This window comes from Xenopus laevis, chromosome 6L, assembly GCF_017654675.1.
Source record: "Xenopus laevis strain J_2021 chromosome 6L, Xenopus_laevis_v10.1, whole genome shotgun sequence".
Lineage (NCBI taxonomy): Eukaryota > Metazoa > Chordata > Amphibia > Anura > Pipidae > Xenopus > Xenopus laevis.
This window is the reverse complement of record NC_054381.1, coordinates 127,278,433-127,291,851: the sequence shown is the minus strand read 5'-3', so window position 1 is coordinate 127,291,851 and position 13,419 is coordinate 127,278,433. Positions and strand designations below refer to the sequence as shown.

Sequence of the window (13,419 nt, the reverse complement as noted above, 5' to 3'; positions counted from 1 at the left end):
ACTGAGAACACTTTACTCACCACATGGGGATCATAAGGCGGAGTAATCTTCTTTTCGACTAGATCAGCCCAGTTTATAGAGGCAAAAAATGTATGATTCTTAATGTCTTGCTGTTAATGAGAAAAAATAATAATGTGCATAAGATATAACTAAGCACACAATGTGAAAGTTAACGGATTATATGCAAAATATATAGTGAATTGTGAAACCAATATATTCGATTTGTGTGAATGCTTGTTCCCACTCTCATGTGAATGCAGCCCCACCTTTACCTTGTTTCATGGTGAAGTGGTGTTCTGGGACTTGAAGTTATTCTGCTTTCTGTAGAATCAAGACACCACCCACAATGGAAAGCAGAGGGGCTTCAAGTTCCAGAAGTCATCAATTTACAACAAAACACAGCGAGGGAGGGCGTTACATCACACTCTCAGCATTAGGCATCTTGGGAAATAGCTTGTTGAACTGCAATGTGTGGAACTGTAATCAGCTATGATTGTGTAAAAAATACATGTATATTTATATCTGTCAGGTCAAATTCAATTTATGTACCTTTTCTACAAACACCCAACTGAATGATCTCAAGTCAGGAGATGGGGTATATTTTCTCTAGAAGGATGTATACAACTATTTACAGGTCTGAGATAACCTCTGTCAGTTGTGAGGGATAACTCTAGCTCAGGGATCCCCAACCTTTTTTTTTTTTTTTTTACCTGTGAGCCACATTTAAATGTAAAAACAGTTGAGAGCAACACAAGTATTCAATAATATTCCTGGGGTGCCAATTATGGGCTGTGATTGGTTAATGGAAGCCCCTATGTGGACTGGCAGCCAACAGGGGGCACTACCAACAGGGGCTCTATTTTCAGTACACCTGGTTTTTATACAACCAAAATTTGTCTCCAAGCCTGGAATTCAAAAATAAGCACCTGCTTTGAGGCCACTGGGAGCAACATCCAAGGAGTTGGTGAGAAGCATCTTGCTCATGAGCCACTGGTTGGAGATCACTGCTCTAGCTATAGGCTAGGCTGCATTCTGTAGACTTTCTTCAACATTTCCCTCCACTGGCACTATTACTAAAACATTATGAAGAACCAGCCTGTTTGTATCACTTAACACATACAGCAGTTCTAAAAGCTTTCAGGCTTTCTTATTTGTCTGCCCTGCTCTCATTGTATGTACTATTTTGCCTGCTGTTCTTAGGACAAGTCCATTTAAAATGCAAAAAACAAGCAGAAAAGTGCAGCAATCAGAAAAATTTGAATAAATGTTCATGACTTGATACATGCTGCATAGCTACTTTATATTTATGGTATGGGATCAATTATCCGGAAGCACTTTATTCATAAAATGCCAGATTACGGAAAGATTATCTCCATTAGACTCTTTTTAATCAAATAGTTAAATTTTTTTTAAATTATTTCCTTTTTCTCTGTAGTAATAAAACAGTACCTTGTATTTAATCCCAACTGAGATATAATTAATCCTTATTGGAAACAAACAATCCTGTTGGGTTTAATTCACGTTTAAATAATTTTTTTAGTAAACTTAAGGTATGGAGATCCATATTATGTAAGACTGCTTATCTGGGAAAACCCCAGGTACCGAGCATTCTGGATAACAGGTCCCATACCTGTATACCTCTGTATAAAGGTGCTTTAAAGGAGAATGAAAGCTACAGAGGCATTTTATTGCCAATAGATTAGCCACAATAGTGCAAGCTAGAATGCTATATTTATTCTGTAGAATGGTTTACCATACCTGAGTAAAAAGCTCTGTTTGTTTAGATAGCAGCTGCCATATTTTCTTAGTGTAACATCACTTCCTGCCTGAGTCTCTCCCTGCTCACTCATAGTTCTGGGCTCAGATTACATCAGGGAGGGGAGGAGGGAGGGGGAGAGTAGCAAACTGAGCATGCTCAAGCCCTGCCCTGGAGGTTTAAGATGAAAACAGGAAGTCTGATACAGAAGCCCATGTGTACACAATAGAAGGAAAGAAATGCAGTGTTTCTTTTGACAGAGGACTCAGAGCAGCATTACTTTGAGGGTTTAGTGGTATATTTAGGTGGACCTTTCTGATAAAGCTTACTTAGTTTTAACCTTTCCTTCTCCTTTAATTAGAACTTCTCTATATATTGTTAGACAATCTTAGCAACAGACATAATTTGAATGCAGTATCTATCGCCATAGTGACACATTAAAGGTGTACGTACAAAATCATTATCAACGCCGAGCCTCAGCTTTGGGTTCTTCTCAAGAAGTTCTTCCAATATGGAGATAGCAGGCAAACTTATATCAGGCCTTGTAGTCAGAGGCTTGTGAAGAATATTCTCATACATTGTAGCTGTGTCACGATTATAGAAAGGGGGCTGAAAACAAGTAATACACAGACATTTAATAAATGCTAATGCACCTTTTGTTGTCTTGTAGAGAAAAAAAAAACAGCTTTCAGTAAAAGCAGCTGTAAAAAGTTGCCAAGAAGGGACAGAGGACGAAAAAAGCATAAGTATCCCATATATTATGTATTGTATTTCTCCCTTTGGCTGCTGGGGGCCCAGCATTATACAATGACCTATAGGGAACTGACCCAGTGCTATTTTGTCTAGTCTAGTATATTTATAAAGGTTTGGGGGTCCCTAAAAAAGAATGTTGTTTACTCACCAGTCCATGAAGCATTTCATACAGGACAGAGCCAAGACACCACCAATCCACTGTGTTGTCATATGGTTGTTTCAATATAACTTCAGGTGCAAGATACTGAAAAAAAAACCATGTAGCTAAACATAACTGCCATCATATCCTCTTACTGATGACACAAGCAGAGGGTTTTTATTGTTATATTGCTGTTTTTGAATTTAAAACATTTAAATCTTGCTTGGAGCGACACTCAGTCTCAGTATCACTTAAAAGACAGGCATATTTTTTTTTTTCTGTGAGATTAGTCGCCCCGAAGAAGAGGAGATTTATCGCCGGGCAACTAATCTCCCCGAATCTGAGCGTGTGCCCTGACCCTTAGAACACGGTAACAGGGTAAGTCATGACAACTTTAAAACAAGGCAAATTTTGAATTCAAAGAAACGAAGAAAAAGCTCTGGGCAATGGTTTACACTACAACACTCTGTTCTTTGCTTTATGTTTTTTAAAAGACACAGATGTGCGATCAGGGTGAGAGCTTGTGATCATTGCTTACCTCTGGTGTCCCGCAAAAGGTGAGTGTGGTGTCCGAATTTGAAATCCCTTCCTTGCATAGACCGAAATCTGTTAATACAACATGACCCTGGAAGAGCCCCCAAAAAATGTTGTAATTTCACTATAACAGGAAAGCCAGCTGCTATATTGTTCACATGCACAATATGCTTTTTCACATATATGCCAGTAAAATAAACAAAATCATTACCTGGGAATCCAAAAGGATATTTTCAGGTTTTAAGTCCCTGAAACAAAGGCAAAGGATATTTAGTATGGATGCAAAATGTAGGTCAGGGACGAGTCCTTACAAATGATTTTGAACTGCAACTCTATGGCTAATGTCACAGAGTTTTCTACGCTGACAGATATACATGCTGGCAAAAGAAAATCTGCTGCCATAAAGCATGGGGCGTATTTCAGCCAAAAAATGTTTAATTTCCAAAATACGCAATGTACACAATGACAGGCGATTTCTGTGCCATTCAACTGTGTTGAATGGCCAAATGGCTTTTCACCACTAGCATATTTATGCTGGCAGTGTTAATGCCACATTAGGGTTAAGTGCTCTCTGATATGTTTAAGCTATAAGGCTGTGGGCACAGAGGCTGATCCGATTCAAATCAATGGAGCAGGAATGCGAGCAGCCTGCAAAAATACGCAGACTGACAACAGCTGGAGCCTTCAGCCTCTGTGCCCATAGCCTACCAGAGCCTTCAGCCTGTGTGTCCGTAGGCTAGGGGAAGTGCTGTGGCTGATAACTGGACAAGAGCAACTGGAATAATATTTGCTTATGTGGTAGAATCAGCTCCCAAACATTTTCAATTTGTGGGTCCTGGTGCACGTACCCTGACTGGCCATCTTCAAATCCTTTCACAAGTATTGATTGAAGTACAGCACCACAGGTCAAAAGACTTGTGGTGCTGTACTTCAATCAATAACTATATAAGAGCAACTGGAAGTCACAGACTAATATACTTATACTTTAGTATAAAAATATACAATTTTCCTTTGAGGTACATACCTGTATATGGTATCGATGGAATGCAAGTAGCCCAATGCACTGCCGATTTCTGCAGCATAGAAGAGAGCTCTGGGCTCTGCAAAATATCGCTCTCTTTGTAAGTGGAAAAAAAGCTGCATTAAAAAGAAAATATTGTTAAGAAAATCAGTGTGGCCAAGAAATAATCTTTAGCAATAATTAGTACTTTATAAAGCTGTACACAAGCAATATAATATCTTTAGTCAGGTTGCACACAAACAAAGAACCCGGGTATCTTATAGCATGGTATGTCTTATACTCTGTTTAATGGCTGCAGAGTTCTTTAGTGCTCCTCATTCAAAACAAACATGGATAAAGTATCCTGCCCCCGGAATACTAAAACACACAGTATATTTGACAGGTACTAAAGTATGTGCATAATTTTTTATAGGTACAAGGGTACACTTTTTTAGAAGCTGAAAGGTGGGTTTGAAACGTATATAGAACTTTTACTAAAAGAGAGGAATCTTATTGTTTCTGTTAATCTCAGGGGAGAAAGTGTTGGGCCTCTCAGGCCTCTTCATTTATTGCATTTAAGTTTTCCCCTTTCCCTAACTTTACCTTTGTAAACTGGGGGCTCATGTTGTCTTTTGCTAAACCATCTTCCCTTTATATTTGCTCTTGGAATTATGTCAGCATGAAAGTGCAACATGCTTCTGACTCTCACCAAAATCAGGCTACATTGTTGTGGATTTTCAATAAAAAATACAAAGCCTGCAAAGTATGGTGGCAACATGGCAGTTACATCAAACAACAGGAAAGCTAATGCTCCAGAGGTGGTGCTGCCTTTATCAATTCTATATTTAAGGATCCCCAGATGAACTTGCTAATATTGTGGAATAATGGGGAAAATATAAGAATCCACAATCCAGTAAACTATATTATAAGCATTGCTTATATTCTCATTAAATTTATACATTTCGTTTTTTAAAACATTACACAGAACGACCATTTTTACATGGACAATTTATTGAAACATTTTACTTTTTTAAGAATTTCGGACCATAATTCTCAAGAAAGTGTATCACTTCAAAAACTTCTATAGCAAAAAAATATTAGCAACAGCTACCAAAATTTATGAAAAATGTTTGAAAGGATCCTTTGATATTTGTTGAGATAGATACATACCTCTCCCCCATTTATAAAATCCAGGACAAAAAACAGCTTGTCGGATGTTTGAAAAGAATAGTGTAGCGTCACTAAAAATGGATGTTTCACGTTTTTCAGCAGCACGTTCCGTTCAGCCATGATGTGCCTTTGCTGCAAGAGGGAAACACATTTATTAGACAGCGGAAACCATTTTTGAAACAGAGGAAATTTGAATGTTTGATCTTGTTAAATATAGCTTTTGTCCAAATATATGTTTTCCAATTTGTATAGCTGGCCCCTTAATGGGGGTCAAGGTAGTAAAAATCAAGCCTGAAAGCTTAGAGTGAGATTTGCAGGTGGCCATTCATAGACCAAGTTGGCACCTTCTTGGCCTGTGTATGGGGGTCCTTCAACGGACTTCCTCGAATGATATACTGTATTGCTGAAAATTGGGTAGATGTCTATCAGGCAGGTTTAAAAATCGCATTGGATCAAGGACGGCATCAGTTCATAGATGTGATCCTCCCATCGACCACCTGCATTCCCAGCATTGTAATCTGATCGTTGGGCCCTAGGGCCCACGATCTGATCAGCCCGATATCGCACACTCAAGGTGAGCATTTTGGGGCAAGATTTGCTCGTTGGGAACCTCTCCAAATAAATGGATCTGTCCATGTAAGGCTGCCTTTATTGTAACAACAATATATTTATAAACCTAAAACACTGTTATGATCAGAGGGAGTGGGATGAGAGTGTAGGTAAATAAAATTTGGGCCACAATGAGGAAGGCGATAGTTAAAAAATGGTTTAAGTCATCACATATCACACTTGTCCACCGTCGGACTGGGGGGGGGGGTTTGGCCCCTTCAGGCCCCCCTCCTGAGCCACAAATTACCCCCAACCGCCACCCCACGCTGCCTACCTATGCTTGCTATTTCTTCATTCAGATGGGGGGGTGGAGGTCAGGAGCGCAGGCGGGCTGTGTGAAGTGAGTCAGGGCTAGCGGGGCCCAAGAGGGCTGACGGATCAAGGCCCTCGCTCCCCTCCCAAGCCGTAAATCACGCTCTGCCACATTCCCTGCCGCCTCCCCCGCCAGTGTGTACCGGTGCGCATCAGTCGGTGTTCGTAGCGCAGGCTGTGTGGACGGGTCTGGGCCCACAAGGGCTGGGATCCACCATTTTTTTTCCCGGTGTCCTACCAACCCACTCCAAGACTGCACTTGTCTGTGTTTTTATTCTCCATTGTGATTAATATTTTTATTCAAATGCACTCAAACTTTTTTGTATGTTAATAAAAATGTAAAAACAAAAAGCTGCTTCCCTTTTCCTTTAAGGCTTCCAGGGGAAACATATATAATTATTTTGTTTCAGAGAGTCACAAAAAATATGTTCCACGTGCATAAAATACAACACAGCCAACACCTTATAGACCTTCACAACTACAGTGAAGAATGCTGGCTGTAATGAGCCATAATTGAAATGGAATCATATGTATTCTAAATTAACATAAACAAGCCCTGGCACAAATTACCTCTTTCTTATGGAGGATAACATTCTTCGTTAATACTTTGACTGCATAATAACGTCCATCACGCTTCCCTCTAGTAAGCACAACCTGCAACACAACAACATATATATATGATAAAGCTGCCAGCAAGCAAAGAATCCTGATTGGAGACTCCTATGTTCCCATAAAAACTCACCTTTCCAAAGCTCCCTTTTCCAATCAGTTTGAGGTATTCAAAGTCTGAAGGCTTAGCACTGCAAAGATTTCAAATGGAATTGTTTAGGTAAAGTGTACAGCTAGGTAACCACAACCTGCAACTCTTCTGTTATTGCTGCATCAAAGTCCCAAAAAATAAATGTTACCCTGAGTGCTCCTCCTTTTGCAATTTACATTTACTATCTAGATGTACACAACACAAACATATTTTTTGATTGGCCTTTTACAAATCAAACTTACTGAGGATTTCCAGAGGGTCCCAGGTTGACATTCTGCGAGGCAGAACCATTCTGTTAAAGGAAAAATGGAAAAGCTTCAGAACTAAATGTATAAAAACTACTGGAATCTTTAGTGTCAATGTCATAAGTCATGGTCGATAACTACCTTTAAAGGGCAAGGCAACCCCCCCAAAAACATTTGCCTAATAAAGGAAAACATAATTCTAAGACAGGTCTGTTAATTACTTTGATACACTTTAATTTTTTGGTGTTACAGTTCCTTTAAGGTAAGCAACATGGCAGCTTTACTCTCTATACTGGCACATTCCAAGATTTGTTGCCCATAGTAAATCTGTAATACCGCAGGCAACTAATCTCCTGAAAATGCCTTCCCCTTCCTTAACCACCGGATCGCCAATAGTAAAACACATTACTTGCGTTCATCCGACTTAATCATGGAAAAAATACATTCGCATAGTATTCTGCTTTTGCATGCATGTTTCCGCATTGCATTTTCAGAAATATGAACTTTGCTTTACCTTTTGATCAGATCTTTCATCTTCATCCTCTGACGGATCGGACTGATGTTTGGGAGAGTCCAACTGAAGGAAGGCCTGGACATCAGGGCTAGAAAAACAAAGAATAGCACCATAAAATCGAATATATTAATTGAGAAAAGTGATAAAAGTGTATTATTATTCATTCAGCAGTTGTCTCCCCACCACCATCTGAAATAAGGTTTTCAGAACCCCTAATGACAGGTATGTTAATCATTGAGTAATTATGGATGCCAATATGGCTGCTAATTGTTGCCTCTGTCGATTTTTCTCCACTACATGTAATTTTAGACTAAAGGTGGCCATAGACACACAGATCCTATCGTACGAATCGAGGATTCGTACGATTTTCGGATCGTGTATGGCGTGTGCCGACATCTTTCGTCCGGCGGAGATCGGTCGTTTGGTCAGGTTTGATTTTGACCCGACCGATCCCGCCGGAACCCAGGGCACATCGTAATCGGATCGTTCAGCCATGCGGCCGAACAATCAGATTACACCCGATATAGCCATGTTTGTTAATAGCATATCGGGGAAAGATCCGCTCGTTTGGCGATGTTGCCAAACGAGCAGATCTTTGCATCTATGGCCACCTTAAGAGTGAGGACACATTGAGCATTGGCTCTGTGTGGTAAGTCCACCAGCTCTAAGGCCAGGACACACTAAGCCCCGCTGCTCTCAGTCTGGGTTTTCCTGCAGGCTAAGCGAATCCAGCTCTGTTTATCTGCACTGAAAACTTCCACTTGCGTGCAGGCACATAGAGCGGAGTTCATCCTGAAAATAAGAACCAAAGGATTTTTCATATAGTATATTTTAAGTCTCACAATTATTTAATCAGAATATGTAGAGGTATAAGTACTAGTAAAATTTATTAAAAAGGAGAGAAGGAAAGTAGTAGTAACCCCACAGTATCTGAATATTTTAATCTTCCAGAATTGATTTAAAACATTTAATTATCATTCAAGTGCATCAATTGGTGAAAGTGCTTAGTGCTTCATAAACCGTGTAATCGATTCAGTGCTAACACAAAACCAATTAATATTTCAATCTAACCAACAATTCATTTATGAATTAATTTAATCCATACATCTTATGAAGCACTAAGCACTTTCACCAATTGATGCACTTTAATGATAATTGAATGTTTTAAATCAATTCTGGAAGATTAAAATAGTCAGATATTGTGGGGTTTGTACTACTTTCCTTCTCTCCTTTTAATTCATCCTGAAAATATAAAAGCAGACATTCTTAAGCAGACCTCTGCTGCGTGTACTTGCACTCAATAGGAAGCTGTACTTTTCAGTGCAGATAAATGGAGCTGGGGAAGGGAACATAATGACAATGTGTAACAGTGTACTTTTGCACCTATATGCAGTTGGTCTGCACATTATAACTAAAAATTTAAGTATTTCCTCTCCTGGGATGTAGAGAATATGAAATCCAGTTAATCAGGACTTTGAGACTGTTGTGAACAGAAAATATCCACAGATACTGTACATATATGGAGTCCAAACAAAGTATAGGCAATCCCCAGGTTACGTACGAGATAGGGTTTGTAAGTTTGCTCTTAAGTAGAATTTGTAAGTAAATTGAAACATATACAGTCACCTATTAAATACAACTTAGACAGATATCTGTCTTAACACAATATTTATTTTTACCTTTCTGTGTTCTGCAGTAGACAACACATGCCAGGGGGGATTGGGGCAGGTGGTTTATTAAAGCTAAATTCTAATAAAGGTCAAGCAAACCGCAGTATGTTACTGTAATAGCTGTAAGTATGAGTTGTATTTAAGTCGGCTATATATAACTGAGGACTCCCTGTATACAGTATCAAAACAGGTAGTGTGTTTTAGATAACTCGAGCAGCTGTAGATAAGTATGTGGCAGGAGGCGGCACTATATCTCAATTCAGTTCCCCCATATCTGGATTAATTTCCCTTTTTCATTGTTAAATCCAGTGATGCAATCGGTTTAGTTCTTGGTAGTGACAAGAAAAAAATTGTGCATGTGTAGGAGTGTACAAGGCAAAAATATATTGACAAATCTAGGAAAAACCCTAAGGAACAACCTCTTTGGATTGTTTTTACATTACAAAAAAATAGTCAGCTCAAAACACAAGTCATCTAAGAAGTTGAGCATTATTTGTGATTAAAAACCAGCAAGGTGTACATGAAAAATGTATAATATATTTCTACAATACCTGTCCTTACAAATGGTTTAAATAATTGTTCACTTAAGACTTTTGATGACAGGGGTAGGCAGAATAGGAGGCTGTCTAGGGTGCAACAGGGTGAGGGGGGATCCTTAAGGGGGCAGTGAGCTTGTGAACAGCGGTGGAGGGGGATACTTGAATGAGAGACTCACTGGCAGAAGAGGAGGTGTTGATAGGGTTGCCGCCTGCCTGGTTTGACCTGGACAGCCCGGGTTTTTCGAAGGGCTGCCTGGGTCAAAACTGCCTGCTCGGTTTTCCAATTAGGAAAGGGTGGGGTTGTGAGTGACTGGCAGTAGAGGGAGGGCAGGATGGTTGGCCTTGGCACTTGGGGACCGACAGAACGTGGCCTGGCACAGGTGGGCCAATTGGGCACAAAGAATGGCAGATTGGGGATCATTTATCGACACTGGGCCTTCAGATCCCATTTCTTTTCTGTAGTCTTTGCTAATTTTTTATATTGTGCTTATATTTTAATGTGAAACACCTAAAGGGGTTGTTCACCTTTGAGTTAACTTTTAGTATGATGTAGAGAGTGGTATTCCAAGACACTTTGCAATTGGTTTTCGTTTTTTATTATTTGTGGTTTTTGAGTTATTTAGCTTTTTATTCAGAAGCTCTCCAGTTTGTAATTTAAGAAATCTGGTTGCTGGTGCCCAAATTACCCTAGCAACCATACAGTGATTTGAATAAGAGACTGAAATATGAATAGGAGAGGACCTGAATAGAAAGAAGAGTAATAAAAAAGTAGCAAATTTTTAGCTTTACAGAGCATTTGTTTTTTCAGATGGGGTCACTGACCCCCATCTGAAAACTGGAAAGGGTCAGAAGAAAAAGGCAAATAATTTAAAAACTGTAAAAGAAAAAATTAATTATTGAAGACCAGTTTAAAAGTTGCTAGAAATGACCATTCTATAACTTAGTAAAAGGTGGCTTAAAGGTGAACCACCGCTTTAGCTTGCAGGCTCCATATAAATAAATTATCATAACCTGGGCAGTAACCCATAGCAACTAATCAATGATAAATAAGTTCCGTTATTGGTTTTTTTTTACTAAGGATCCACAACCCTTTTGGTCACATTAGTAATTTGTTTTACATGCCGCAATTCTAATGTTAGCAAAGGGAAAGGAATTTTAATGATTTATCATCCACAGTAGTACAGATTTCCCGCAGGTGACAAATTACCTTGTGTGCTACTTAAGACCCAATGAAGCATCCATCATCCTCGCCTGTTTCTTAAACGAACCAAAAGGCGTGTGGGAAGCAGCAGACTATTTTGTTAAAAGACTAACCTTCCTGTTTACACCTTGTATATAAGGCGCAACAATAGCCTGTCTGCAGTCGTGACCTCTCAGGTAGGTAGTAGGATTCTTTTGCTAGGAAGTCACGCGCTGTGGGTAAGTTATCGGAGACTGACTGATTTTTTTTTGTAAGGCCAGAGACAGACTATTACAGATCTCGGACTACAAATCTGCTCCTCTGCTGCTCTTTGATGTGTCTGCGCCTGAATACATTGGGGTATATTTATGAAAGAGTGAAGTTAGAGATCGCCACAGTCCTCAGGGAAATTCCGCCACTCTCCATTCATTTATATGGGATTTTTAAAAGAGTATTTATCAATGGGTGAAAGTGAAAGTTCCTTTGATAAATACGCTCGCCAAACGAGCAGATCCCTCCCGGATATGCCCACCTTAAGGTGGGCAATATTAGGCTGATCCGATCTTGGGCCCTAGGGACCAACGATCAGATCACAACGCTAAGCATATGGGCGGTCAGATCGAGGACCACATCAACAAACTAACGCTATCCTCGATCCGACGGAATTTTTAACCTTGCCAGATCAACATCTGCCCGACTTTTGTTCAGATATCTATCAGGAAAGCCTGTTGGAGGGCCCCATACACTGGGCAATAAGCTACCGACTTAATCTGTTGGCAGTTTATATCTGCCCGTGTATGAAGCTTTAAGTGTGCCTCCACAAATCTCCAGTATCTGTAAAACTAGGGAGTGTATTGCTAGGAGCTATAACCTGCAGCAGCTGCAGGGCTGTGGGTTTTGGCATCCTGGGCCAACACAAATAAGGTGAGGCAACACCATATATAAACAGGGGAACTGTAGACGCTAGGTGCAAGACATCAGATGCAGACATTTCCTAGATGTGGGTATGGAGTACTTGATGTTTGGCTGACACATTTACCTTTATGTCTAGCCATGTGTTTTCCTGTAAAGCCACCTTTTGCATAGTGAAAGGGCCCCAGCTAAAGTACTGTTTGTATTACAATTATATGTACTTTTTAAATATTACAAAACAGAAATAGTGAAAATAGCTAAAGCACAGTTTGTCCAGCGTCCAGGAATATTTAGTAACATTTGTCAATATTTATTTGACTGCCTTCTTTGTGCTTTTGGTTAACATAAGGATTTTTTTAGGCCCTTGAGCCTGGTTTTCAAATAGCTGCAAGGGAAAAAAATGATTTTGCAAGTGTAGCTATAAGATGAATAGAAAGCCATGAGCAGCTCCCTGATCTAAGTAACAGCAAGAGAGAAATCCAAGGAAAATTTGCTCACCTGGAAACAACAATTTCTCTTTTGCATAAAACCACAAGGGAGGTGACTTAGAGAATGTGACAAAATGCCTGAAAATACCGTTGTACTGAAGTAAATCTGAACTGCCATTGGGAAAACAGTTTACTCGCATTACCGCACGAAAATGCCCGAGGATCCACCTGTCATTGTACACACATGGAAGATATCACCTAGGAATTTGGAAAATTAGTTTTCTGCCTAAAAGCTAACACAGTAAGTTAGGTTGAAAAAAGACATGTCAAGTTCAACCTTTTATGTCTATGTATAACCTGCCTAACTGCTAGTTGATCCAGAGGAAGGAAAAAAACCCATTTGAAGCCCTCTAACAATCACTGACAATCAATTTGCATTCATTCCTGATACTACCGTATATACTCGCGTATAAGCCGAGTTTTTCAGCACTGAAAATGTGCTGAAAAAGTCTACCTCGGCTTATACGCGAGTCTCAGTACCGAGTCTCTCCCCTGCTGCTGCGTGCTCGTTCCCAGTGCCCAGTATCAGACAAGCCGCTGCCTACTCCAGCCTCTCCTTCTGGTGACGTCACGAGCGCCATTATTGCGCGGCGGCTTCTGGGATCTCAGTTCGCTTAGGTGTTTCCGTCGTTGCTCAGCATGGTCACCGGAGGCAGGGGACTAGACCTCGTTCCCTCCTGTGGGTTTCCCTCACTGTGACGGAGGAAGCGATTACAGATGGGGCTGAGAGCGAGGAGCAACGGGAGGCAGCCGGTGTGTGTGTGACACCCTCCTCTTCCGGCAATGGACGTCGACCGGCTCCAGGAGGCTCTGAAAGGTCAGACAGTTTCATGGCTAT

General features: G+C 40.2%; 1 protein-coding gene across 2 annotated transcripts in view; it reads right to left on the bottom strand.

Moving 5' to 3' along the window:
* sgk3.L (serum/glucocorticoid regulated kinase family member 3 L homeolog) overlaps positions 1-13,419 on the bottom strand; it is a 49,131-nt gene that overhangs the window by 1,048 nt on the left and 34,664 nt on the right. For both annotated transcript variants that reach the window (XM_018268053.2, XM_018268054.2), the window contains 11 exons: positions 7,793-7,880; positions 7,276-7,325; positions 7,016-7,073; positions 6,844-6,927; positions 5,353-5,484; positions 4,207-4,319; positions 3,394-3,430; positions 3,187-3,273; positions 2,658-2,753; positions 2,210-2,365; positions 21-110 (listed from right to left, as the gene is read on the bottom strand). In XM_018268053.2, coding sequence (XP_018123542.1) covers positions 21-110; positions 2,210-2,365; positions 2,658-2,753; positions 3,187-3,273; positions 3,394-3,430; positions 4,207-4,319; positions 5,353-5,484; positions 6,844-6,927; positions 7,016-7,073; positions 7,276-7,325; positions 7,793-7,880 — 991 coding nt within the window. The remainder of the gene's footprint in view (positions 1-20; positions 111-2,209; positions 2,366-2,657; positions 2,754-3,186; positions 3,274-3,393; positions 3,431-4,206; positions 4,320-5,352; positions 5,485-6,843; positions 6,928-7,015; positions 7,074-7,275; positions 7,326-7,792; positions 7,881-13,419) is intronic.